Raw genomic sequence first — 25,412 nt, 5'->3', positions numbered from 1 at the left:
CGAAACAGTGTGACAAGGCGGTGGCCGTAGCTAGAAGGTTGTTAGGCTGTATAGAGAGAGGTGTGACCAGCAAAAGAAAGGAGGTGTTGATGCCCCTGTATAAGTCGTTGGTGAGGCCCCACCTAGAGTATTGTGTTCAGTTTTGGAGGCCGTACCTTGCGAAGGATGTAAAAAGAATTGAAGTGGTGCAAAGAAAAGCTACGAGAATGGTAAGGCATTTGCGTTACAAGACGTATGAGGAGAGACTTGATGACCTGAACATGTATACTCTGGAAGAAAGGAGAAACAGGGGTGATATGATACAGACGTTCAAATATTTGAAAAGTATTAATCCGCAAACGAACCTTTTCTGGAGGTGCGAAGGCGGTAGAACGAGAGGACATGAAATGAGATTGAAGGGAGGCAGACTCAAGAAAAATGTCAGGAAGTATTTTTTCACGGAGAGAGTACTGGATGCTTGGAATGCCCTCCCGCGGGAGGTGGTGGAAATGAAAACGGTAACAGAATTCAAACACGCGTGGGATAAACATAAAGGAATCCTGTTCAGAAGGAATGGATCCTAAGGAGCTTAGCCGAGATTGGGTGGCAGAGCCGGTGGCGGGAGGCGGGGATAGTGCTGGGCAGACTTATACGGTCTGTGCCCTGAAGAGGACAGGTACAAATCAAAGAAGGGTATACACAAAAAGTAGCACATGAGTTTATCTTGTTGGGCAGACTGGATGGACCATGCAGGTCTTTTTCTGCCGTCATTTACTATGTTACTATGTATACAGGTACTTATTTGTACTTGGGGCAATGGAGGGTTAAGTGACTTGCCCAGAGTCACAAGGAGCTGCCTGTGCCTGAAGTGGGAATTGAATTCAGTTCCTCAGTGCCCCAGGACCAAAGTCCACCACCCTAACCACTAGGCCACTCCTCCACTCCTGTTTTGAAATCACTCCAGAATATACAAATTATAGCAGCTCAGTTAATTTCATGAATTTCTGTAAGGGATCATGTGTTCCCTCAGTTACATGCATTATGATGGCATCTCGTTATGCAGCAAATTGTGATAAAATATGTATTCTAACAAGTAGTGTGTGGGGTTTTTTTTTTTCAGGGGATGGCACATCTTGGTGACTTATTATCTTAATCTGATTTACAGATTACTTTGCAATTCTCTGAGACAAGAAAAACTAGCTGTGCCAGTGTCACATGCGAGGTTATTGGTTACAAAGAAAGTTTTTTAAAATTTATTTTTTCTGTTTACAGTTCCTTGCTGTGTTATTCACTTCTTGAAGTCCTAAGAATGGGAAATTCTGTCCTTTTAGAAATATGGCTGAGTGGGAACAGCAGCAGAAATGCAGTGTAGTGGGCCCAGATGGGAACAAGAAGCTGAGCCTTGGATTGGAGGAAGCAAATTTTATTACTGGACCCTACACAGCCTGTGTTTCAGCTAAATGCTTACATCAGGGCTAGAGTTGGACCCAACATGGCTCTTGTTTTGGCTAAATGCATCAGGACTAGAATTATAAAGGCTTTCTTAAGCAGCTCAAATCAGAAGAACAACCAAAGTGAAATACCAAGGGGCCCTTTTTTTTTTTTTTTTTTAAAGAAGTCTTTATTGAAAACAAAAAAGGCAGAAATGGTTACACTGTAAACAGTACAAAGTCAATGAGTCAAGCAAAGGCTACAACATCAGCAAAACCAAAAACAGAACATTAGGTGATCAGCCATCCCCACCTAAGGTTGCTAGAGAACAAAGAAATTAAACTTATAAACTTTGTAAGAGTTTTTGTTTTTGTTGTCATGAATCTCCCCCTTCTCCCCCCAACCTAGCTCTCCTCCCAATCCACTCCCCCCAAGAGAAAACAAATGCAGACACGTAAGTAAAAGAAATACCCCAGAAAATGTATGAGTTAAGCAGTACAGTGTCTCAGGAAAAGTTCCCAAACAGCCTCCCACTTGTGGAGAGAACAACGGTGGGAGGCCAAAAGGCGCTCCATGTCACAGATATACCAAAGCTTGTTAAGCTACTTCACCAAAGAAGGCACAGAGTGTTGCTTCCAATGAGCTGCCAGAGTAACCCAAGCAGCACTCATGGCATGTTACACCAGAAGAGCCTGAGGAAACTTTAGACCAGGTACCTTCTTGGGAAACAGAAAATATATCAGTGACTAGGGGCCAGAACACCCCAACCACCTCTGAAGTCTATGTTGAACTGCTCTCCAATATGCCCGGGCCTTCGCACAAGACCACCAAATATGGCCCATTGTACCAGTCTCTCAAAACCCCCGCCTTGTAGTCCTGGATAAATGTGCTGGAGAAGAGCAGGAGTTAGGTACCAATGGTACAGCGCTTTGACAGTGTTTTCCTTGATCGGAACAGAGATTAAAATCTTCAACAATGCTTTTTCCAGCAAGTTCCACTCATCATCCTCTAGTGTCACCCCACAGCTCATTCCACCAACAAAAGTGATGCAAAATATATGGTGGAGTGAAAGAACATAACCTTTTATATAAACATGTAATCAAACCCCTATTGCTATGAGACTTCACACAAATCTTCCAGGAAGGAGTCCTCCCGAAGCACATGTGAGCAGATAGAAGGTGAAGAAAGAAAATGGTGAAGTTGGTTGTAGGCCTACCGATCTTGCAACAAGAGCAGTTAGGATTCCATCAGGGAAGAGAAGGGCATTAAAGTCTCATTGTCAAATAATTGGTCCCATGTCTTTAAACCTAGTGAAAACCATCTAGTAAAGGACCCAGCTACCAGCTCCAGAGGAAACAAAGGGTTGAAAGCTATTGGCATAAGATGGGACAGAATCTAATCTTGCAAAGAAAACATGCTATCCCAATAATAAAAAGTAGAAATAGAAGGACAAAGGTCACCAGCAAGACATTGGTGTTTACGGGGAAGCCACATGAGAGATCCCAAAGATTGAGGGCCAATGATTACCTGTTCTAGTTGTACCTATATCTTATGGGGAAGCGCCTGAAACCATTCCAGTGCTGTATGAGCCTGGGCCACACAATAGTACCAGAAGACGGGCACTCCCAGCCCTCCCTTTCTCTTGTCACGATATAAAAGTGAATGAGGACATGGTCTCCTATTCCGCCAAATAAAGCGAAGCAAGCGATCCTGCAGGGTGGAAAGAAACCCATGAGATAAGCGAATGGGAAGAACCTGGAATAAATACAACAGACACAGAAGAATGTTCATTTTAACCGTAGCTATGTGACCAAACCGGGACAAGTCAAGGCCTGCCCAGTGCTGTAAGTCACAATATAAACCCTTTACCAGGGGAGGATAATTAGGAAAATAAGTTGGCATAAGATGGGATCAGGAGGAGGTCACCTAAGTAGCGAATGCCCCTCAAAACCCAACAAAAAGAAAAGGAGGTCTACAGGAAATCCAGGTCCTTCCGAGGTAAAGTAACATTAAGTGCCTAGGATTTGCTCATATTTGTCTTAAATCTAGAGACTGCTGAGTAACAGGCTATAAGCCATAGCAGGTTAGGGAAGGTAGTAAGGGGATGTGTCAACAATAAGAGAACATCAGCAGCAAAGAGTGCCAATTTATGTTCCTTTCCAGCTACCCACAACCTGGATACGTTGGGATCCGAATGGACTAGGTCTGCAAAAGACTCCATAACCAGAGCAAAGAGCATAAGAGAAAGGGGGCATCCCTGCCGCGTACCCAGAGTTAAAGAAAACATGATCGAGTTTCCACCATTAACACAGACCCAGGCCTTGGGTGAAGAGTAGAAAGCTTGGATCCAGCTCCTAAAATGTGCACCCATCCCAAAAGGCTCCATAACCTTATACATAAAAGGCCAATGTACACAATCAAAAACTGCCTCTGCATCTAGGCAGAGAAGGCACATCAGCACACGATCATGTTTAGCATACTAGAGAAGATCTATCATTCTGCAAATATTATCTAATACTTGACAACAGGCAACAAATCTTACCTGATCAGGATGAACAATGGATGGTAAAACTTCTGCAAGATGATTGGCCAAGACCTTAGCCACAAGCTTGACATCTACGTTCAAGACTGATATAGGACGAAAAGAGGCACATTCCACCCAATCCTTCTCTGGCTTCAGGACTACCATGATCCAAGCTTCCATCATTGAAGTGGGCATCTCTTCACTCGTGCAAACCGCATTGAGATGGTCCGCAAGCTTGGGGGCCAGTTCAGCTGCAAAGGATTTGTAAAAATAATTTGGCAACCCGTTGAGGCCAGGTGATTTACCCGTAGGGAACCCTTTAATAGCCAAATGAACTTCGTGAGGAGTCACCGGACGTGCTTGTGCTTCAGTCAATTTAGGAAGATTGCAAGAGGAAAGATAGGTGTCAGTGTCTTCCGAGAGATTATTGTCATCCAGAGAGTAAAGTGATTGGTAATGTTCCTTGGTAACATTGATGTATCTGAAAAGATTTGGTCACAAAGTTGCCTTTCCCATCACCTAAATGAAGAATGGTTCGATTGGCCTGCATTTGATGAAGCTTCATAGCAAGCAAACGCCCTGTCTTGTTAGTGTGTTCATATCGGCCCATTTTTTGCCGAGATTGAACAAACTGCGACTGTTCGGAGTAGATATCATCTAACTGCAGTTTGGCTGCCTGTAGATCTCGTAAAGCAGATACTGAACCAGTAGTTTTATGACATTCTTCTAGACAATGTATTGCATCTAAGCATTTAGTCAACTGGGATCGTTGAAGGTGTGCCCGCTTGCTAGCCTGCTGAAGGAAATAACCTCAAGGCATCCCAAACAATGGCTAGCGAAGGTCCAGATTGAAGATTCATGTCTAGGTATTCCTTCAGAAGAGATCTATAGCCACCAGCAATCTCCGCATCTTGTAGTAAAAGAGTTTTGAGTGTCCATCTCTGGTTCTTATCTTCCCCCCGAAAGGATGGCAACACTGCCCAGACCAGTGCATGGTCCAAAAAAGTAATGTCCCCAATTCCAGAGAAAGGAGCTAACTCAACCAGACGGATATTAAGAAGAAGGTAGTCTATACTGGAATATGAGTTGTGAGTGGAAGAATAATAAGAATAGTCCCAAAGTCGAGGGTGAGTTACTCACCAAGGATCAATAGTCCCCAGTGCCTGAGAGAAAGAAACCAAAGCAGACGACAGTCTAAATTCCTGACCCACCGCTACACCTGATCTAATGAGGGGTTAAAAGTAGCGTTGAAGTCTCATCCCAGTATAAGTTTACCCTGAACAAATGGGGATAGGGTGTCTTGGAGTTTAAGATAGAAGGAATCTTGATGGTAATTGTGAGGGTATATGAAAGCTAAGGTAACTTCGACCTGATCTAGATAGAGATGCAGAAACAGAAAATGGCCTTATGGATCTGGCCTGGTCTTGAGAATCTGCACTTGAATAGAGGAATGTAGTAGTACAGCTACTCCATGTTTCTTAGATGCATCTGCCACCGAGGCAAAGTAGACTTTTTCTACCCTTGTTTTCCAGCCTCTTAGCAGCTTCTGGATCCAAGCCTGGGAGCTCTTTGTTTAGCTGAAACGTTGGATGTGTCGGATCCAATAATAAAATTTGCTTCCTCTGATCCAAGGCTCCGCTTCTTGTTCTCATCTGGGCACAGTACTTCATTTCTGCTGCTGTTTTTTTGTGTTGTTGATTCCTTCTGGTCTGCTCATATTGCTGAATGGGAACAAAAGTTGTTGGATGTTGCATGATTTAACATGGATAGTGCTAAAGTTTATTTTAATGTTGTGGTTTTTAGGCCTTTCATATGTTTTGGATTGTTATGTTTTTGTGGTGTATAGTCAAAGCTGTGATTTAGAAGGTGCTTTGCAGTGTTGTAGTGGTTCTATAAGGAGTGCCAAATGTTTTCAGTCTGGATCATGTAACTTGAGTGCCATGGAAGTCTAGACGACCCCTGATGCAGGCTGTGTAACTGAAACTTGGTTAGGTTGGGTCTTCCCTCAATAAACGGTTGTATGATGTCTGGTAACTCCTCCTTTCTTTGACAGCCTTCATTTCTGTGTGTGCTTTATACTCTGTGGAGGATTTCATCTTTTGTTGCAACTACTATGCATAACAAAACACCAAGTGACTTTTGCAGTCTCCTTAAAGTTAGCTTTCTAAGGTGATCTGCTCAGTGTGGTTTATTTTTTTCCACTGGCTTTTACTTGCACTTTTCCCACTGCCCTAGAAATTTTCCATTTCTAAAGTTGCATGAAACTGCTGTTAAAATTTTAAAGCAAGCTTGTAAAGTTTTTTTTTATTTTTCCTCACCTCGAATTTAAATCTTGCTACTAGTATGCTAAATAATTTTTTACATTCGCATTGAATACATGTTCCAGTTGGCAAGGTGTGCCTAGATTGTTACTTAAGCAGTTCAACTGCTTGGGGGGAATGAAACCAGAATTCAGTGGTGTTTTTCTTGTTTAAATCCATCTTGTAACTTGCTACATATGTGACATCTTAATGTTGCTTATTTTTACTTTAGCATTCTTATCTCTCCAGATGGCGACGCAGTTGTTTGAAGGGAAAGAGCATGCATCCTTATATCAGAAATACAGGCTCCCTCCGCCTGATGAGGTCCAAAAACTTATCTTATCTTACCTGGAGGAAAAGGTAAGGAAGAGGCACTGTAAATCCCTAACATGAGGGGGGAGAGGGACAACCAGAGTTAAACCTGAATCAACTATGCCTTTACTAAGGAATTTGTAATTTATTTATTCATTTATTTACATCAGCTTGATATACTGCCAGTTACATTGGTAAACACAGCAAGGCGGTTTGCAATGTAATTTCAGTCATCTGAGGTTAAGGAGCCATTCTAGTAGGGTAGACGTGAGGGCTTAGGGACTAAAAAAGAAAGTATTGCGGGAGAAAATTGTGCTATTAAGAAGGTATATGGGTCGAGAAAAATTGGCAATTCTTGATAAGAAGGTTCCAGTTTGAGTATCAAGTCAACTCCCACCTCTCTCACTATCCCCCATATTCTTTTTTTCCCCTCTCTTTTCTTTTAAAAATACTGGGCATTCTTTTCCTTTTCCAGTTTATTTTGTTGAATTTTGTACATTACTTTGCTATCTCTTTGAGGAAAGGTGATTAATCAACTTCTAATAAATCAAATCAGTGGCAAGGATTTCCAAACTATGAGACCAATGTAACTGAAAGCAGTTTCTTTTGTGATGTCTAGAGATAGATGAGAAGGTAAACTTGAAAAAAGTAAATTCAAGCCTAATAATAGAACTACCCTGAAACAGCACCAAAAATATGCACATTTAACAGCACTGGAATTCAAGTACCAGATATATATATATATATATATATATATATATATATATATATATATACACACACACACACAGTATTAGCATAATACTAATAATACACCTAATAAGCATGCATTAGAGCACTCAACTAACATATGATGCTAAAGATTTTCTTCAATATGGCTAACCACATAGCTGAGGGAACAAGATACATGGTACAGAGTCAGTTGGGACAATTTGACGGTTGGCTAAACTCAAGGCAAGTTCTTTGTCTAGTTAAGCAAGAGATAAGGATCTGATCTAAGTTATAGTGTGTGCATTAAGCTTATCCAGGTGCAGAATGAGTGTATAGTCAGTCACCCTATGTATTAAAGGCTTGGATTGGCCGCTGTCGTGGACAGGATACTGGGCTCGATCGACCCTTGGTCTTTTCCCAGTGTGGCATTACTTATGTACTTATGAGAAGAGCCAGGCTTTCACCTGCTTCCTGAAATAGGAATAGTCTCGAGTTACACCTAGCCCCTCTGGGAGTAAATTCCAGAGCGTGGGGGCTACTCCTGCGAAGGCTTGCTGGCATGTACAGATAGTGATGATCCTTGAGAGGATCTTAGAGGTCTTAAAGGCGTGTAAAAGGCTAACTTATTCTTTAAGTACTCTGACCCATTTTGTTTGAGGACCTTGAAAATCAAACATGGAGTTTTAAATTTAGCCCTGTATGATACTGGTAGCCAGTGTAGCTTTCGCAGGAAGGGTGTGATGTGGTCATGCCACTTGCAGCCTTGTACCAGTCATGCTGCAGCATTCTGAATTAGCTGGAGCTGGTACAAATTCTTTTTGGTTTAGCCAGTGTACAGGGCTTTACAGAAGTCTAGTCGTGATGTTATCATGGCATGGACCACTGTGGTCAGACTTGCCTTTTCAGTATATGGAGAGAGATTTCGTAGCTGCCGTAAGTGATAGAGACAATTTTTGAAGGTTGTTTGAATTTGTGGGATCAGAGTGAGTGATGAGTCTAGCAGTATCCCAAGATTCCTGATCTGTGATTTTAGGGGGAGTTCATACTTCCCAAAAGGTATTTTGAATTCAGATATTTTGCCACTTGTGCTTGGTATCTAAAGAATATCTGTTTTATTTTGGTTCAGGCCAAGAAATCAAGCAGCACTAGTATCGAGGCAGATCCCCTGTCACGGTTACTGTGCAGATCATCAAAAAGGGACACACGAACTGTCTCGATTCCGTACCCAGGTCTGAAGCTAGATTGGCATGGGTCTGCCCAATTACTTTCAATTAGCCAGTCATTGAGTTGAGTGCAGGCTTATCTTTTTTTGAATAAGGCCATGGATTTCCTAAAGCGAAACAGAAGCGTTCTGTAGAGCGTTCCCAGTCGCAGTTATGGATACAGCCTAGATGAATGTTGCCAGTGTATAACAAGAGAGAGAACATAAAAAGATAAGTTTCTCACCTTGTGACAAAAGGTTATTAAGCCTATTAGCATATTGGTTGGAGGTTTTTTGACTTATGAGGAGCTCATGCATTATCCGCATTGGGATGAACTTCCAGTGTTAGTGGATATAAAGCATTCAATCATTCACTGTGTGCCCACACAGAATGTTGAGCATCTGAAGTCTTTTTTCCTCCTTAAATGATAATAACATTATAAGTAAGAGGGTTACTTGCGTGGAGAGATATAATAGGTATATTAGTAATCTGTGATAGAATTGCATGGACTTCTTTCCAAATATGTTGTATATAGGGACAAGTCCACCACATATGTATAAATGTCCCTACTTGATTACATTGTCTCCAACATGAATATGAAGTCTTAGAATCCGATTTTGCTATTTTCTGGGGCATAACATACACTCTTATTAATAGCCTATTTTTAGACCACAGAGGGATCCCACAACTGAGGATATACATGCTCAGTGGTCTTGGTGGAGGGACAGAAAATCTTCAATAACAGGTGCTCTCACTTACTACAAAACATACTTTAAAATGTTTTTTTGTTATATTTTAGAATTCCTTTTTTTTTATGTTGTTACTATGTCCAGGAAAACACAATGCTTTTATTAAGGATATCTCGGCTGAAAATGTAACTGTTCTACATAAAACCAATTATTCAGATAATGGTATACATATATATTCAAGATGTATCTCATTCTTCTGAGAGGAAGTGCAGAAGTAGGAAATGAAGGACAGCTGGACAAGCCACTGGTTCAACCAATCCACTTTATTCTTCAAACCAGTGGCTTGTCCAGCTGTCCTTCATTTCCTACTTCTGCACTTCCTGTCAGTCCTCTGTGGGATTTTTTTTGTTCAGCTACCATTGGGTTCTCATTCTTCTGAACCATATCTATATCAGGCTAGAGAACTTATTCGTAATTATGTGAAAAATTGGATTTTGCTGTACTGTGTTGTGACCTGCTACTTCTCTCTTCTTGCACAGAAGCAGAAGCCATTTAGCCTGGCAGTGGACATTGGCTGTGGGACAGGACAGAGCACCCGTGCCCTGTCATCACATTTTGAGAAAATAGTAGGAACTGACATAAGCAAAGCCCAAATTGAAGAGGCCAAACGAGCTTCATGTGCCTCCAACATTTCTTACTGGTGAGTTGGATTTTTTTATTTTTTTTAAAAAGGGGGAACTTTTCAAGTGAAGGAGTAGCCGGTAATTAGAGTAGTGGGCTGAGAACCAGGGAGGCCAGTGTTCAAATCCCACTGATGCTCCCTGTGACCTTGAATAAGTCACTGAACCATTCATTACTTCAGACGCAAACTTACATTGTAAGACTCCCAGAGGCAGGGGAGATAACGTACACAAAATTTGTTTTTCAATTGTTATGCTTAGTTTTTAATGGATTGAATTTTGAGTACTATTTACTTGCATGAAGGTTCATATATTTGTTTAGAAGATCAAGACAATTGCACTCTTCCCAACAGAATTATCTGGTTGTACGTAGTGGATTTCAGTTACAGTCCACTTAAAAGCGATCATTTGGGGCATTTGGTCATGGGGTGTAGAATAGCCTTCCATTGGAACTATGGCACATGTAGTGTTATGGGAAATTTAAAAAGCATTTGAAAGTGTGGTTTCATGAAAGAATGTTTGTGATTAAGAATTACTGCTTGATTGGGAAGGATTTGTAGTGTGGCTACATTGTAAGGTGTGGGAATAAATGTGTTTTTTGTTTTTTAGTTTAAACAATTTTTATTAGGGATGATACTCAAAGAACAAATGGAACTATGCAAAGTACAGCAATCATGGCTCCCAACAAATAATCCCCATTTTTATACCCAGCCCCCCAGTAGACCTCTACCCCCTCCTTCCACTCCCATTGATTAATCCTCATAGAGGAGGAACTTTGTTCCTTAGTCCTCCCCGAGAAATGTAAAAGGTGAAGTTGTAAACGCTCAGTAAAAGAAGATTATCCATCCACCCCCATATCTAAATCCTCATGATCCCTAGTACCAATACATCATCTCTCTATAAGAATTAATCCCCCTACTCCACCCATACAAAATGTCAAGCTTACAGGATATTTAATATTGGGCTACAGCCTCTAGAATGTGAGGTATATAAAAAGGGTTCTTGCAAATACAACTTCTTCCACTTGGGGGACCCCTGGACCTCCCGTGCTTCCATTGGGCCAAAAGGTGAAACAGATTTCTCCAGTGCCAGTAAGTTGGAGCCTTTCGGGACAACCAGTGTTGCATTATACACTTCCTCGCCACTAGTGCAGTTTTCTGCAACAACAATATAGTAAATTTCCCCTTGACACTAAAGGCGCCCGGCTTATCTAATAATAATTGCTGCACTGAGCCCACCCCTGAGATATCTAATGTGTGTACCAGGGATGTAGCTACAGGTGGGCCTGGGTAGGTCCAGGCTCACCCAATCTCAGATCAAGCCCACCCACTTTGCCCTGCTCCTCCAATTGGTGCCGGTCTTCTAGGCACCGGTTAGGTTGCAGTGGGAGTGCACAGACTCTGCCTTTCAGTTCTGCCACAGCAGCCTCATCCACATGCAGTGAGGCAGCTGGCAGGAAAAACAGTAGCTCTGGTGACAGCTCTCCTTTGCTGCTCAACACTGGCATTCTGTGCATGCTTGGTTTTCACTCTGCCGTGAAACTGTGTTGAAGAAAGTCTTGGTCACATTCAAGGTTTCCAGTAGGTGGGGGCTTGGGAATCCCCACCAGTTCAGGTATTTAAAGTTTTGAGCTGGAGGAGATGCAATGTGGAGATTATATGTGCCCACCCAGTTTCCCCAGTGGCCCACCCAAAATCTTAGGTCTGGCTTCGCCTCCGGTGTGTACTATATAGTGTATCAACTGTGACCAGAATCTCTACACGCTACTACACTGCCACAGGGCATGTGCAAAAGTATTTTGGTCTTCGGAGCATTTCGGACATATGGGGGTGAAATCCCGCCATCTTTATACAGTTGTATTTGTGTGCCATAGGCCCTTACTATTATTCTAAAATAACATTCCCTCAGCCAGGCGCACGTAATAAGTAAAAGGATTCCCCGAATGTTACATAACAGGTCCCACCCTTCTAAAGCCCCACCCCTAGCTCTTTTTCCCAGCGGGCCCAGATCCCCTCTGAAGATTTGGGGTTTTTCAAAACAAAGAAGGGCTTTATGGGCTCTGGAGACTGATTTTTAGATTGTAAGCTCTGTCGAGCAGGGACTGCCTCTCTGTGTCAGGTGTTCAGCGCTGCGTGCGTCTGGTAGTGCTATACAAATGTTAATAATAATAATAATATTGTTCTTTCTGAGATGCTATTGAAAAACTACCTAACCCGTTGTCCTATATGTAGCTTATGGTACGCCACATCCAGAGATGCCACATAATGCTGTAGCTGACAAAAAGCGTATCTATTCACCCAACCATCCAGCAACTTCTTTTGTAATTCCACAAAGAGAAGAAGATGTCCCCCACTATCTAGAAGATGCTCTAGCAATGTCAGTCCATCCTGCTCCCACGACTTAAATGCCCAATTCTCCATGCCCGGTTGAAAGGCCAAGTTGCCCCGTAAAGGTAATAGATCCATGATTGATGGGTTCCCTCCTAATCCTCTAATAAGAGACTGCCAAATGTCCCAGAGTGACTTAACAAGTAAGCTATTCCTCAACTGCTCTGGGAGCTGAATTGTAACTAAATGTAATAAGGAAAATAAATTGTAGGGGCCATAGTGAGCCCGTTCTAAATATAGAGGTGTAAATCAGGATTTATTAAACATCCAGTCCCGAAGATGATGTGATAAACAGGCTCTATTATACAGAACCAGATCATGGAGCCCCAACCCTCCCCCAACTCCAACTCCCTATAAGCCAATGGAATTGTATTTTTGGCTTTTTGTTTGCCCAGCAAAATTTAGATAAAAGTTGATTAATTTTACGCATGTCCCTCTTCATAGAAATTAATGGGAGGGTTTGAAGAAGATAGAGCCACTGTGGCAAAATGACCTTTTTGACTAAATAATCCTCCCTAGAAGAGCGATGGGCAAATCCCGCCACCCCTCCAAACAGCCTTTGGTCACCACCATTAATCTTGTAATATTTAGCTGATATAACGAGGAAACATCAATGTCCAGGTGAATCCCAAGATATTGAAAAGAGGAGGCAGCCCAGCGAAGAGGAAAATCAGAGCCCCACAACTGACAGAAAAGTGTACAGGAGTGCAAAGCCTCTGACTTGGCCAAAGTCAACCGGAAGCCCGTATAATCTCCATACTCTGCAAAGATCTCTAATAAAGCTTCCAGCGAGGGCTGGGGTTGGTATGAAGAAATTAAGATATTGTCCGCAAACGCAGCTATTTTAAAATTATGCTGGCCCACCCGAACTCCTTGGACTTCAGGGGTTGCACAAATATCTCGTATCAAAGGATATAGGGTCAAAATAAAAAGTAGGGGCGATAAGGGACAACCCTGTCTCATACCCCAATGAATCCCTATAACCTCGGAGTCCAAACCATTGACCACAATTTTATCATGGGGGAGATGAATATAAAGCTCTGATTTCTGAGACAAAGTGCCCGTGAAAGCCATGTTGATCTAGAGTCTCATACAGAAATTCCCAGTGAACTCTATCGAAGGCTTTCTCAGCATCGAAACTGATCAAAAGGGCGGGAACCCTCTCCCAGTGACACCATTCCAGAGACATCAGGATCCTGTGGAGATTTTTTGCGACAGTTCTCCCTTGAACAAACCCCACCTGGGATTTGTGAATCAGAGCTAGCAAGATCCTGGCCAAATGGTTCACCAGTATCTTGGCCATCATCTTTACCTCTACATTGAGAAGTGAGATCGGCCTATATGAATCGGGAATGGATAGGTCTCTACCAGGTTTCGGGAACACTACCACTTGGGCAGTTTTCAAAACTGGTGGGATAGCCTCCACCTCAATCATTAAGTTGAAAACTTTGGCCAGGGGGATCCCTATATCCTCCCCTAGAAGCTTATAAAATTTCATGCGCATGCCATCCTTCCTTGGTGCATTTAACAGTGAACCCTGTCTGATCGTCCAATAAACTTCCTCCGGTTGAATTGGGGCATTTAGCAAAGCTAAACTGCTTAGTCTAGCTTAGGTAGAGAAAGGTTCTCCAAATACCTATGGCCTCTAAGGCCTATATCTGCTGGCTCTGCATAAAGATTTCTCTAGTATTCCATAAATACCATACAAACTGTCTTATCTGTGGTAGCCTCCCCCCCCCCCCCCCCCCCCCCCCCCATCTTGAGAAGCAAGATATGTTTTGGGCCTTCTTACATGCTATCAATGTGGCTAATAACTTACCCCCTTTGCTCCCATATTTTTATAGTTGGTACTTATAATACATCATCAGTTTTTTCGCTCTTAAGTGGATCAGTTCAGTGCCGCCTGGTATTCTAATACCTCCTGTCTACGTAGCACTGAGTGTGTCCTGCCAAATAACACTCGAGCCCTACAAAGCTGTTTTTCTAATTTCAACATGTTCCTATCCCAGGCTTTACAAATATGACTGGAATAGCTGGTTATCTCCCCTCATAAGACAGCCTTTGCCACTTCCCAATAAACCAAGGGATCATCCTCATGCTCTTTATTATGTTTCTTGTATTCCCTCCACCATTGCAACAGACACTCCTTAAATTGTGTGTCACGATACAACATGAGAGGGAACACCCAACGGGGTCTCTGCCCCCCCCCCCCTCCATTCCTGTAGGAGTCCAATCTGCCCTGACTGGTGCATGATCAGAGATTGCATAAGGATCAGTGTCAGTAGCCGTGACCCCAGAAAACAAGCTAGAGGACATAAGTAAATAATTGATACGTGATTGGGTCCCGTGAGCTCTGGAAAGATGCGTATGATCTCTCTCTCTGTGGGATGTAAATATGTATTTTATTTAATTTTATTATTTTAATTATAATTTGCCTTGGGCTTATCTGATGAGGTGTGGCATCAAATATTGTAAAGTACTATGTACTCACCTGGACCTAATGAAAAGGTGGGAGATAAATCCAAATAGACCATTAGAGTAGGCCAATATGAGATAGCTCTGGGTTAATAAGGACAGGCTGAACCAGTCCTAATTTTACTGAATCCTGCATTTCACACCAGAAATATATGCCTATACATGCAACAGATAAACTAGAATGGGCTCAGCCTGACCCTGATAGCTGCGAGCTATCTCGTAGCCCTGTATTTATTTCACATCTATTCGGTAATTGGCATAGAGATGCAAAGCATTCAGATTACATGTGTCCCTAAATGAGGCTTTCCCTCTCTAGATATTGTGGCCCTTAAGTGTTTTTCCACATTTGTCTTACACTTTAGAATTGTTAATCACGTATTACTTAACTAATCAATGAAAAATTTTTAAAACTGGAAAATTTAAATTCTCTTGAATCAAAATAGTGTTTCTGTAGCAATAATTTAGTGAATACCCCATCTAGACCCTCATCTACCTTTTCAGCAGTACAGCAGGAGGAGGCTATATTATCTCTCTCCAGCCACAATAGCTGACTGCAGGAAGTATGAATGATGAGAAATTTTGCTGTTTGAAAAAAGCAGACATTATAGGGCTGAAAGCACTCTACCTTCTGTTGAGCTGTGTATGACTCAGTGGATGTCACCTCTAAAGGGCAGATTTTTCTGTAAGGAAAGGAGCTTTGACGCTAGTGAAAGCACCTGAATCTGAGTCAGCTAAGAAGCTAGAGAAAATAATCAAAAAATACAGAGTAAAGTAAAAGAGATTTATTATGTCTCTCTTTTTTTCTGTATAAATGTGTAGGAAAAAATAAATTTCATTATCATCCATCCCAATATAGAAATGGGACACAACTGATGGCATCTCTTTCTAATACCAGTTCAGTATATTTAATTCACAGTCTGCAAAATGTCTTGTGAATTTTTAAATAAACTTGTTCACATCCTATATAATAAAACACACCTCCAACATTCTGAAGCTGACTGCATGGCTGAGGCATTCCTGCTCGCTGTATCCATCTCCTGAATTGACATCACATACTTCCGAGTTCGTCACAAACAGAAGTGACCAACCACACAAGGTTTCTTGGCTTCAGAATGTTGGAGGTGCATTCTATTAAATAGGATTGGCCAGTTCCTTGAAGCACAGCCAGAGCTCAGCGTCCTGCACAGTAACGCTCAGACACCAGAGAGAGAGAGAGAGGGGGGGGGGGGGGGGGCTGACACCAGAGAGAGGGAGGGAGGGGGGCCTGACACCAGAGAGGGGGGGAGGTATCTCTGTCACACACACACTCTCTCTCTCTCACAGTCAATGTCTTTCTCTCTCTCACTCACTGAGTTGACTATTCGCCAGCATTCAGCAGCACTTAAGCGGGCAGTACAGCTGAATATTGCCTCTAGCCACTACAACACTCTCCAGTTAGTACCAGGGCTGTCCGGGGTGGAGCTGACCCATATCCACTTCATCAGTCTGTTAACCGGATAAAGTTAGGACAGCAAAAAGGTTATCCTTACTTTATCCACCGAGTTAACTGGACACTTACCCTGGATTTGCGCATGTAATTTAATTAGTTTCAAGCAGTGGCGTAGCCAAACAACCAATTTTGGGTGGGAACAAAATTTTCTCTGCCCCGCCCTACCCCCACCTCAAAATATAAATTATAGTTTCTCTGAAGGTGGCCAGAATTCCCTTTTACCAAGCTTGGCAGGCAGCTGCAACATCCCTAAGCCACTGATGCTGGCACCTCACACATGTTTAGATTGTTAGTGGCTCAAGGATGCTGTCATCAACTACAGAGCTTGGGAGAAGGGAGTTCTGGCTGTCTTTCGATGAATTCTACAGCTGGGGATGCTTGGAGATCCCCACCAGCTACCCTACTCCATCTCATAACTCTACTTCTTGTATGAACGGGGCAGCGGCAGCATGGAGGGGAGCAGGCTGCGCTCCCGTGGTTCTGCATCTCCCTCCTTTAAGCATCACTCTTCCTGGAACAGGTCTCCAGCAGCAGCAGTGATTCCTACACACTGCCTGCTGCTAAGCCTCCTTTCTGCCATGTCTCGCCTAGTCAGAAGCAGGAAGTTGCAACAGAGGGGGGTGGGACGCGGCAGAAAGGAAGCTTCCAGATTTGCGGCAGGCAGCGTGTGGGAATCGCTGCCGGGGAACCTGATCATGCAAAAGCGATGCTTAATGGAGGCAGATATAGGACTGTGGGAGCCCAGCTTGCTCCCCCTGCATGCCAGTGATGTTAAAGGCCCCTGGTTTCAAGCCATCAGCGCCAATAATTGCCACTTAACAAGCAATTATTGACGCTAATTGGCATTAGAATCGATGTGCAGAACTGTAAGAGTATTCTATAACGTGATGCACGTAAATTCTAAGTCGCATAGTTGAAAAGGGGGCATGGAATGGGTAGGTCATGGGAGTGTCTATGCATGTTATAGAATACATCTGGTCCACACGTAATTTATGCTGCTTCATTTACACCAAGTTCTACTTGGTGTATCTGCCCGAGACTAAATTTAGTTGCATGGACGGGTGCTCAGTGTATTCTATAAACCACATGGAAGTTGATGCTTATTCTGTAAAGTACACCTAAATTTAAGTATACTTTCTAGAATACGCCTAGGCATATTTCATTTCCGCGCTGATTTTTTAAAGCATGATATATAGAATCTAGTCCTTAACTAGGACTAGATTCTATATTTCATGCACTTCCACAGATATTCAGTTCCGGAGCCTTGACATGGTCTGGCATTGAATATCTGGGCTTAATTTAGCCTACAGATATCAGCGGCTTGAAAACACCTCTGCAAGCTGAATATTACCCCCTAAAAACAATTATAATTTTTTTTTATTATTTCTATTATAGTTAACCTAATCTCTTTCCATAATACAGGCTATAGGAATATGTTTCCTTATAATTTGTATGGGTATTTATTTCTTTAAAAATATGTGTGATTTTCCTATTTACTTACATTATTTTGTTCTTTGATAACAAGTTAAAATTGAATAAAAAAAAATAAAAGCTATGGAGCAAGTCAATTTGTTTTGTTTTGTTTTTCAAATCTGAATGTTATATTTTGAAGGAATCAAAGATAGTGAAAAGAAAACAAACCCTGACTTGATGTATGGAGCATAAAGGTAATCATGTTCTTCTTGCCCTTCCTCTTTAGTGTGTCTCCTGCTGAGGAGCTTCCATTTGAAGACAGCTCGGTGGATCTTATTACTGCTGCAGCAGCTGCCCACTGGTTCAACATTAAAAAGTTCTTGAAGGAGGCAGATCGAATTCTTAAACCTAGTGGCTGTATGGCTCTCTACAGCTATCATGCATATATGGAAGTTCATTACAAGAACTGCGCTGACAAGCTGACAGCCATCTTTACTGAGGTGAGAGCAAGCAAAAACTTTATAACTCCAAGAAACACATCGTCTTGAGACACGGAGTTTACACAGCTACCTGCAGTCTTCTTTCTGTTGTTCTATCTTCACTTGGTTGACACCATGATGAGGGTTTTTGTCTTAAATCCATAATTATTAACTTAAGACAACACAGATGTAATTAAGTATAAGTCCCGTCACACCAAAATGAGTGAACAGCAGAATTTTTCTTTCCCCAGTAAAAAGCAAGGGTCAAGAAACAAAGAATCATGCTTTTAAATCTAGATCAGAGAGAGAGCCTGGATCCTAGGGCAACCCAGGGAGGTGGAGCCAAGGGAGGGAGGTGCAAGAATGTATAAGAGGAGAACAGGAAGGAAGGTCTCAGTCTCCCTCAGAATCTGGAGAAGGAGGCAAAGCTCTGCTCCATAGTAATCAGGTACCTGTTAAAAGCTGCATCCCTTCCCTTCCAGTTTCGGACGGAGTCTGACGTTGCTGCACGTTGACGTCCTGCACTTACAGCGTGCTGCGACGTCAGACTCCGTCCGAAACTAGAAGGGAAGGGATGCAGCTTTTAACAGCACAGCACGAGGAAGAAAACTTAAACAAGACCTCGGCTGGGCTGGCGGGGGTTGGGTCCCCCACCAACTGAAGTAAAAGGCACCAGCAGGCAGGAGGAAGCGGACCTTGGCGGGGGTAGGCGACGGCGGGGGAGGGTTGACGGCGGTGGGGGGGGGGGGTGGGCGGCGGCGGCGGCCGGGGAGGCTATAATGTGCCCCCTCACTCTAGCCCCTGCCCCCCCTACCGCTGAACCTCAGATATGCCCCTGCACTGGACAGAGTAGAGGGGCTGTGCTCAAAGAATATCACTGGTTGCCAGTAACCTAGCATATTAAATTTAAGAACTTAGTTCTGGTACATAAAGCCTTCTATAAGTGTCTTCCCTTCTAAAATTTGATTCACGTTCCCCAGCTAGGGTATTGTGCTCCCAGTCTCAAAGCCGGCTAGCAATCCTTTCAAAAGCTATGATAGCACCTGGGAGGCGGCACTTCTTGTTATCTAGCACCAGCAATTTAGAACTCCCTGCCACAATATTTTAGAATGGAAACCAACTGTAGGAAATATTGGGGTCCTTTTACTAAGTTGCATTAGGTGCTAACGTGCACTTAACACAGCAAAAAATGAACTACTGCAGGATGCGTTATAGTGTCTCATGATAGTTTTTTAATGTGTGTGTGCTAACAAAGGGGTAATTATACGAAGCTGCAGCAAATGGGTGCCTGCACTGCTGTCGGCGCATGTTTTTGACATGCGCCAAGGCCCCCTTTTACCGCAGTGGGTAAAAGACAGGTTTTTTTTTTAAAAAGAAATGGACATACGGCAAATGAAGCACTTGCCGTTCGCCCATTTCGGGTGGGAGCACTTAACCACCACCCATTGATGTGGTGGTAAGGGCTCCCGCACTATCCTGGCAGTATCCGGGCAACGCGCGGTACTGCCTGATTACCGCCAGGCGCACGCTGGGGGTAGGAACTACTGCTGGACTGCTGTGGTAGCCTGATGGTATTTCCCTTTGTAAAAGGGCCCCCAAATGCCTAATAATGTAATTTTTTTGAGGGGGTGTGTTGGGGTGGAGTAGACATTCTGCACTAACTGGTTAACGCATCTACATAACACATGCTAAATGGTTAATTCACAAATAATGCTTGAGACCTTACCAACTACAAAATAGGTGTAGGCAGGGGCGTAGCCAGACCTCGGCAGGAGGGGGGGCCAGAGCCCGAGGTAGGGGGGCACTGTTTAGCTGCTGCCACTGCAAAAACCCTTCACCGCCGCCGCCAGATACCTTGATTGCTGGCGGGGGTCCCCAACCCTTGCCAGCCGAAGAGTCTTCTTCCGCGCCGGTTGACTCTGGCACCTTCGCTGTGTGATCATCTGTTTCGAACTCCTGACATCCTGCACCGTGCACGTCCTGTATGTAGCCCCATGCAGGACATAAGGCATCAGAAACAGATCATAAGACAGCGAAGGCGCTGTGCATGTCCTGTATGTAGCCCTGTGCAGAGAACGTAAGGCGTCAGAAACAGATCATCACACAGCAAAGGCGCCGGAATTGACCGGCGCTGAAGAAGGCTCTTCGGTTAGCAGGGGTTGGGGACCCCCGCCAGCAAACAAGGTACCTGATGCGGCGGTGGCCAGCTGGGGGAGGGGGTCGGCGGCTCGGGGGTCAAATGTAGAGGGGGCCAGGGCTTAATCTGTGGGGGCCCATGCCCCCGTGGCCCCAATTAGCTACGCCCCTGGGTGTAGGTAAGTGCTCCCATGGTAATTTTTTTAAAATGGCCATGCTCTAACATTAAACATTAGCACATAATCATTAATCGAAAAAATAGAAGATTGGGGTTTTTACGGCTGTGGTAAAAATAGGTTTTAGCGCGGAAGAAAGACCCTCGTGTAGGTGCGCTAATTCCTATTTTTACCACATCTTAGAAAAAGGATCCCTTGGGAAGCAATTGAAAAACATTTTTCAGTAGCATTTGCTGATTTGTAATTTAATTCCTAGCGGGAGCCAGAGGCTAAAGGCTGTGGTCTTGGCTTCTGACCAGGAAATCTACCCTTTCGTGTTTTCTTTTTTTATATAGATTCTTTGTTTTCCATCTGTTCTGTCACAATAATTTTATGATTTATTTCTTTGAAATTGCATTGTAAACAAGGCAGAATTTTCTGATAACAATAAAACAAGTTAGGTTTTGGAAATAAACTAAGTGTCTGCAGAACTGGGAAGTGGTGACTCCCCACTGTTTTTTTTGAAGGGGGTGTCATGTGAATAATACGGATTAGAGGCTACCAGGTAATCTCATGTTTTTGTGTGTGTGTCAGAAAAAGACTGGACAGGCTTCCCGCTGAGATGGTTGGGGGAGGGGCAGCTTGAGCTTTAGCCTAATTGTTTGGAGATTTTACATCTCAAGGTGGAGCTACAGTGACTAACAGAATGCAGGACAGTGGCATTAGACAGAGTGGCATACTTGACAGAGAAGCAGATTGTCACAACAAAATTTATTTATTTATTGGCATTTATTAACTGCCTTTATAAAGAGATTCACCCAAGGCGGTTTACAGCAGGTACAGTTTAACATAAAACTTAAAATTTTGTTAACAGCATAACAATAATAAAAATAACCAAATATAAACATAAATACAATAAATGAGGTAAACTTGAAAACAGCAAATTAAAACCTAATAATAAGACTGCCATGAAACAGTATCAAAAATACACACATTTAACAGCACTGAAATTCAAATAACAGAGATATAATGCAATGCAATCCTATCCTATATAATAATTTGCACCTCCGTCTGGATGCCTGGATTTGTAACACACTTCCCATTTGTCCACTCTGGCGATGACGTCAGAGGGCGGATCAGTGAGAGGGAAAGGAAGCCAGCACCAGCCAGCCACAGAATGTTGGAGGTGAGTAGAGAATCGCCCTCTCCCTCCCCCCATCCTCTCTCCGAGTTCCAGGCCCCCCTCGCCTCCTCCCCCCTCTCCTCTGATTTCCAGCCCCCTCCTCACCGAGTTCCATGCCCCTACCTCTCTCCCTCCCTTCCTCTCCTCCCCTCCGAGTTACAGGCCCCCCTCACCTTCGAGTTGCAGCCCCCCCTCCCTCCGAGTTCCACGCCCCGCGCCTCCCTCCCTCCCTCCCTCTCTCCCCTCCGAGTGCAAGCACAACCTGTCCTTTGGCAGCCCCTCGCCTTCCTAAGTGCCGGCTATAATTTAAAAATTCTTACCTCGGCGTACAGCATCAGCAGTGAAGGCGAGCGGCGCTTCAGACTGCCTTCCCATCTGTCTCAGCTCTGCCTCTGGTCCCGCCCTTCCAGAAACAAGAAATGAGGGCGGGACCAGAGGCAGAGCTGAGACAGATGGGAAGGCAGTCTGAAGCGCCGCTCGCCTTCACTACTGATGCCGGACCCCGAGGTAAGAATTTTTTAATTACAGCCGGCGCTTAGGAAGGCAAGGGGCTGCTGGAGGACAGGCCGTGCTTGCACTCAGAGGAGAGAGAGAGGGAGGGAGGCACGGGGGTCTGGAACTCGGAGGGGAGGGGAGGGAGAGGGTCCTGGAACTCGAAGGGGGGAGTCCTGGAACTCGGAGGAGAGGGAGGGAAGTAGGGGGCCTTGGAATTCGGAGGGGAGGGGGGCTGGAACTCAGAGGAGTGAGAGGGAGGTAGGGAGGGGGGCGTGGAACCTTGCTAGTGCCCGTTTCATTTCTGTCAGAAACGGGCCTCTTTTACTAGTGTTAGCATAATAGTAATGAAATAGCTAATAAGCATACATTAGGACAGTGATGGCGAACCTATGGCACGCGTGCCAGAGAGGGCACGCAGAGCCTGGTCCGCTCGCCCGTCCGTGCGCCATCGCTGGTCTGCCCGTCCTCCCTCCCTCCTTCCGAGCACCAGGCCGGCCTCCCTCCCTCCCACCAAGCACCAGCCCGCCCGCCCTCCGAGCACTAGGGCCCACCCTCCTCTGAAATTTAAAAGGCATACCTGGTCGGGGTTAAGGTGGCGTCCGCAGCAGCAGCGAAAAGTGTGTTGTTTGCTTGGCGCGCCTTCGGCCTTCCCTTCTGTCTCTCAAGCTCTGGTCCCGCCCTCACTTCCTGTTTCTGCAAGGGTGGGACCAGAGCTTGAGAGACAGAAGGGAAGGCCGAAGGCGCGCCAAGCAAACAACACACTTTTCGCTGCCGCTGCGGACGCTGCCTTAACCCCGACCAGGTATGCCTTTTAAATTTCGGAGGAGGGGGGCCCTGGTTCTCGGAGGGAGGGAGGCCTGGTGCTGGGTGGGTGGGAGGGAGGAGGGAGGCCGGGTGCTAGGTGCGAGGGAGGCCTGGTGCTGGGTGGGAGGGAGGCCTGATGCTGGGTGTTGGGTGGGAGGGAGGGAGGCTGGGTGCTGGGTGGGAGGCCTGGTGCTGGGTGGGAGGGAGGCCTGATGCTGGGTGCTTGGTGGGAGGGAGGGAGGCCTGGTGCTTGGTGGGAGGGAGGCCTGCCTGGTGCTGGGAGGGCATGGGGGAGAGGAGGGTGGCTGGAGGGGAGGGCAGGGGGGAGAGGGAGGGTGGCTGGACATGAGTGGATGGAGGGGAGAAGAGGATTGCTGGACATGGATGGAGGGCAAGAAATGAAGAAGAAAGGAGTAAAGTAAAGAAATAAATGGAAAGGAAGCCCTGGAAACGGAGTTAAGAGAAGAGATAGAGAGCAGCAGAATCAGACAAAAAAGGTAGAAAAAATCATTTTATTTTCATTTTAGTGTTTGAAATATGTCCAATTTGAGAATTTACACCTGCTGTCTTATTTTGCACTGGGTATACTGGAGCTGTAACAGCTTACAGAAATGATTTAAAATGAAAAAAAATCATGTTATTTTTTTCTCCTATACTAGTATAATATCTCTCTATATAAAAGGCACCACCAACGTTCTAAATGAAGCCTCCAGCCGGGAGTGTGAAGCGGTGTAGATATCCGGTTTCCACATGAGTGTCTGCCCCACCCTCGCTCTCTCTGTAACACAGCTCCTGAGTCCTGACAAATATAAACAGTGAAGGAAAACTCAGCAGGAATCCTGTATAATTACCAAACACTGCTCTCCGAAACTTGGAGCCTCGCTCTCTCTGTAACACAGCACGAATCCAGACAAATACAAACAGTGAAAAATACAGCAGGAATCCTGTATAATTACCAAACACTGCTCTCCGAAACTGGGAGGGGGGAGGGAGGGGAGAGAGGGCAGAGGGGAGGGACAGCAGAGGGGAGGGGGGAGACTCTCACTCTCTCTCTGTCACACACACACTCGCACATTCACTCTCTCTCAAACGTGCACACTCTGATAAAAACCTTGCTAGCGCCCGTTTCATTTGCATCAGAAACAGGCCTTTTTTGCTAGTTTTCAATGATGTCTGTTTATATGCGCCATGGCTGGTGCAAGGGGTGTGGCTATCATAGGGGTGGAGTCATGTGGTGACCCCACCCATAATGAGTACCGGCACCTGTTGGCACTTTGCGATAAATAATTAGATTTTGGGTTGCTTTTGGGCACTCGGTCTCTGAAAGGTTCGCCATCACTGCATTAGGACATTCAAATAAAATAGATATGATATTAATGATTTTATACACTACAGCTAACCATATAGCCGAGGGGCCAAGAACAGAGTGGTTAGTGCAGTGGGCCTTGATTGCAGTGTCCTAGGTTCAATTCCAACTGCAGCTCCTTGTGACCCTGGGTAAACTGTCTAACCCTCCATTGCCTCAGGTACAAAAGAACAAGATTGTGAGCCCTCTATGGACAGAGAAAATTCAAAGTACTTAAGTAAAAATAAATGTATATTTTAATACAAGTAAAAGTACAGTGAAAACACATTTACTTAAGTAACAGTAAAAAAGTTATTGCCTAATATAATAATTTGTGAGGAAAACATAAAAGTACCTCAACTTCGATGAATGCAAGTACTGTTAATGTTTTTATCCCAACAACTTTATTGTTCTACAATTGAACCCACTTTGCTTTTAGTGAAACTACATTTTTGAAAATAACTGATGCTAATGTGAGTGTGCTTTTGTGAGTCATTAATCCAGCACAGCTAAAAAGGTGTTCAATAACTGCACTGGCAAGAAGTGAATTGTTCAATCTGATAAAAAATTTCCTTCAAATCAGGCAAGGAAGGCTGCAATATTACTGATGTCTTCTGACTTGGTCTGCCGGTATTAATCAAGGGAATCTCTGTCTGAAACACTTAACTTCTGTATAGCAAAGAGTACTTTATCATCTGTATTAGAAGTAGAGCTGTCTAATTTATCACTAGCGTCCTCTCCTCATCTTTATCTTAGTCATCATCATCACGCTGTCCAATTACAAAGAAAGCTTTCATAAAGTTGGAGTCATTGTCTGTTGTTCTAACAGTTTTTCATCTGATGGCAAAGTCTGAATATCTCTTGAGAACTGATGCAAGAACATTAAATGTGTGGGAACCTTTCAGTCTTAAGGCCCAACAAGCATACTTCCTATCTAAAGATTATCAATCTATTAGTCACCCCAATGTAAAATTTTCCATGGGATGACCAGCAGTCTATTGTGGTAGAGACATGTGTCTGTTCACCAAGATTTGCTACCAGCTTCAGCTTCATCTCCATCTCCATCTCCACTTCAAAGTGGTCCTGCTTATCACCGTTCTGTTTGGCTGGAGACCAGCAACTAGTTCAACAAACACAGGCAACTCCAATGTTCTTATAAGCTGTATTCACTGAACAGCAAAATTTAAGATGAAATGATCCACTGTTTGTGTGACGAGGTTTGC

The 25,412-nt window shown here is 44.1% G+C and overlaps 1 protein-coding gene across 3 annotated transcripts in view; it reads left to right on the top strand.

Annotated features, from left to right (window-relative positions):
- LOC115474627 (putative methyltransferase DDB_G0268948) overlaps positions 1-25,412 on the top strand; it is a 68,095-nt gene that overhangs the window by 30,430 nt on the left and 12,253 nt on the right. For all 3 annotated transcript variants that reach the window (XM_030210186.1, XM_030210188.1, XM_030210187.1), the window contains exons 2-4: positions 6,484-6,594; positions 9,688-9,848; positions 17,879-18,092. In XM_030210186.1, coding sequence (XP_030066046.1) covers positions 6,484-6,594; positions 9,688-9,848; positions 17,879-18,092 — 486 coding nt within the window. The remainder of the gene's footprint in view (positions 1-6,483; positions 6,595-9,687; positions 9,849-17,878; positions 18,093-25,412) is intronic.

This window comes from Microcaecilia unicolor, chromosome 7 (genome assembly GCF_901765095.1).
Source record: "Microcaecilia unicolor chromosome 7, aMicUni1.1, whole genome shotgun sequence".
Lineage (NCBI taxonomy): Eukaryota > Metazoa > Chordata > Amphibia > Gymnophiona > Siphonopidae > Microcaecilia > Microcaecilia unicolor.
The sequence above is the reverse complement of the archived record's forward strand: the minus strand, read 5'-3'. Positions and strand labels throughout refer to the sequence as shown.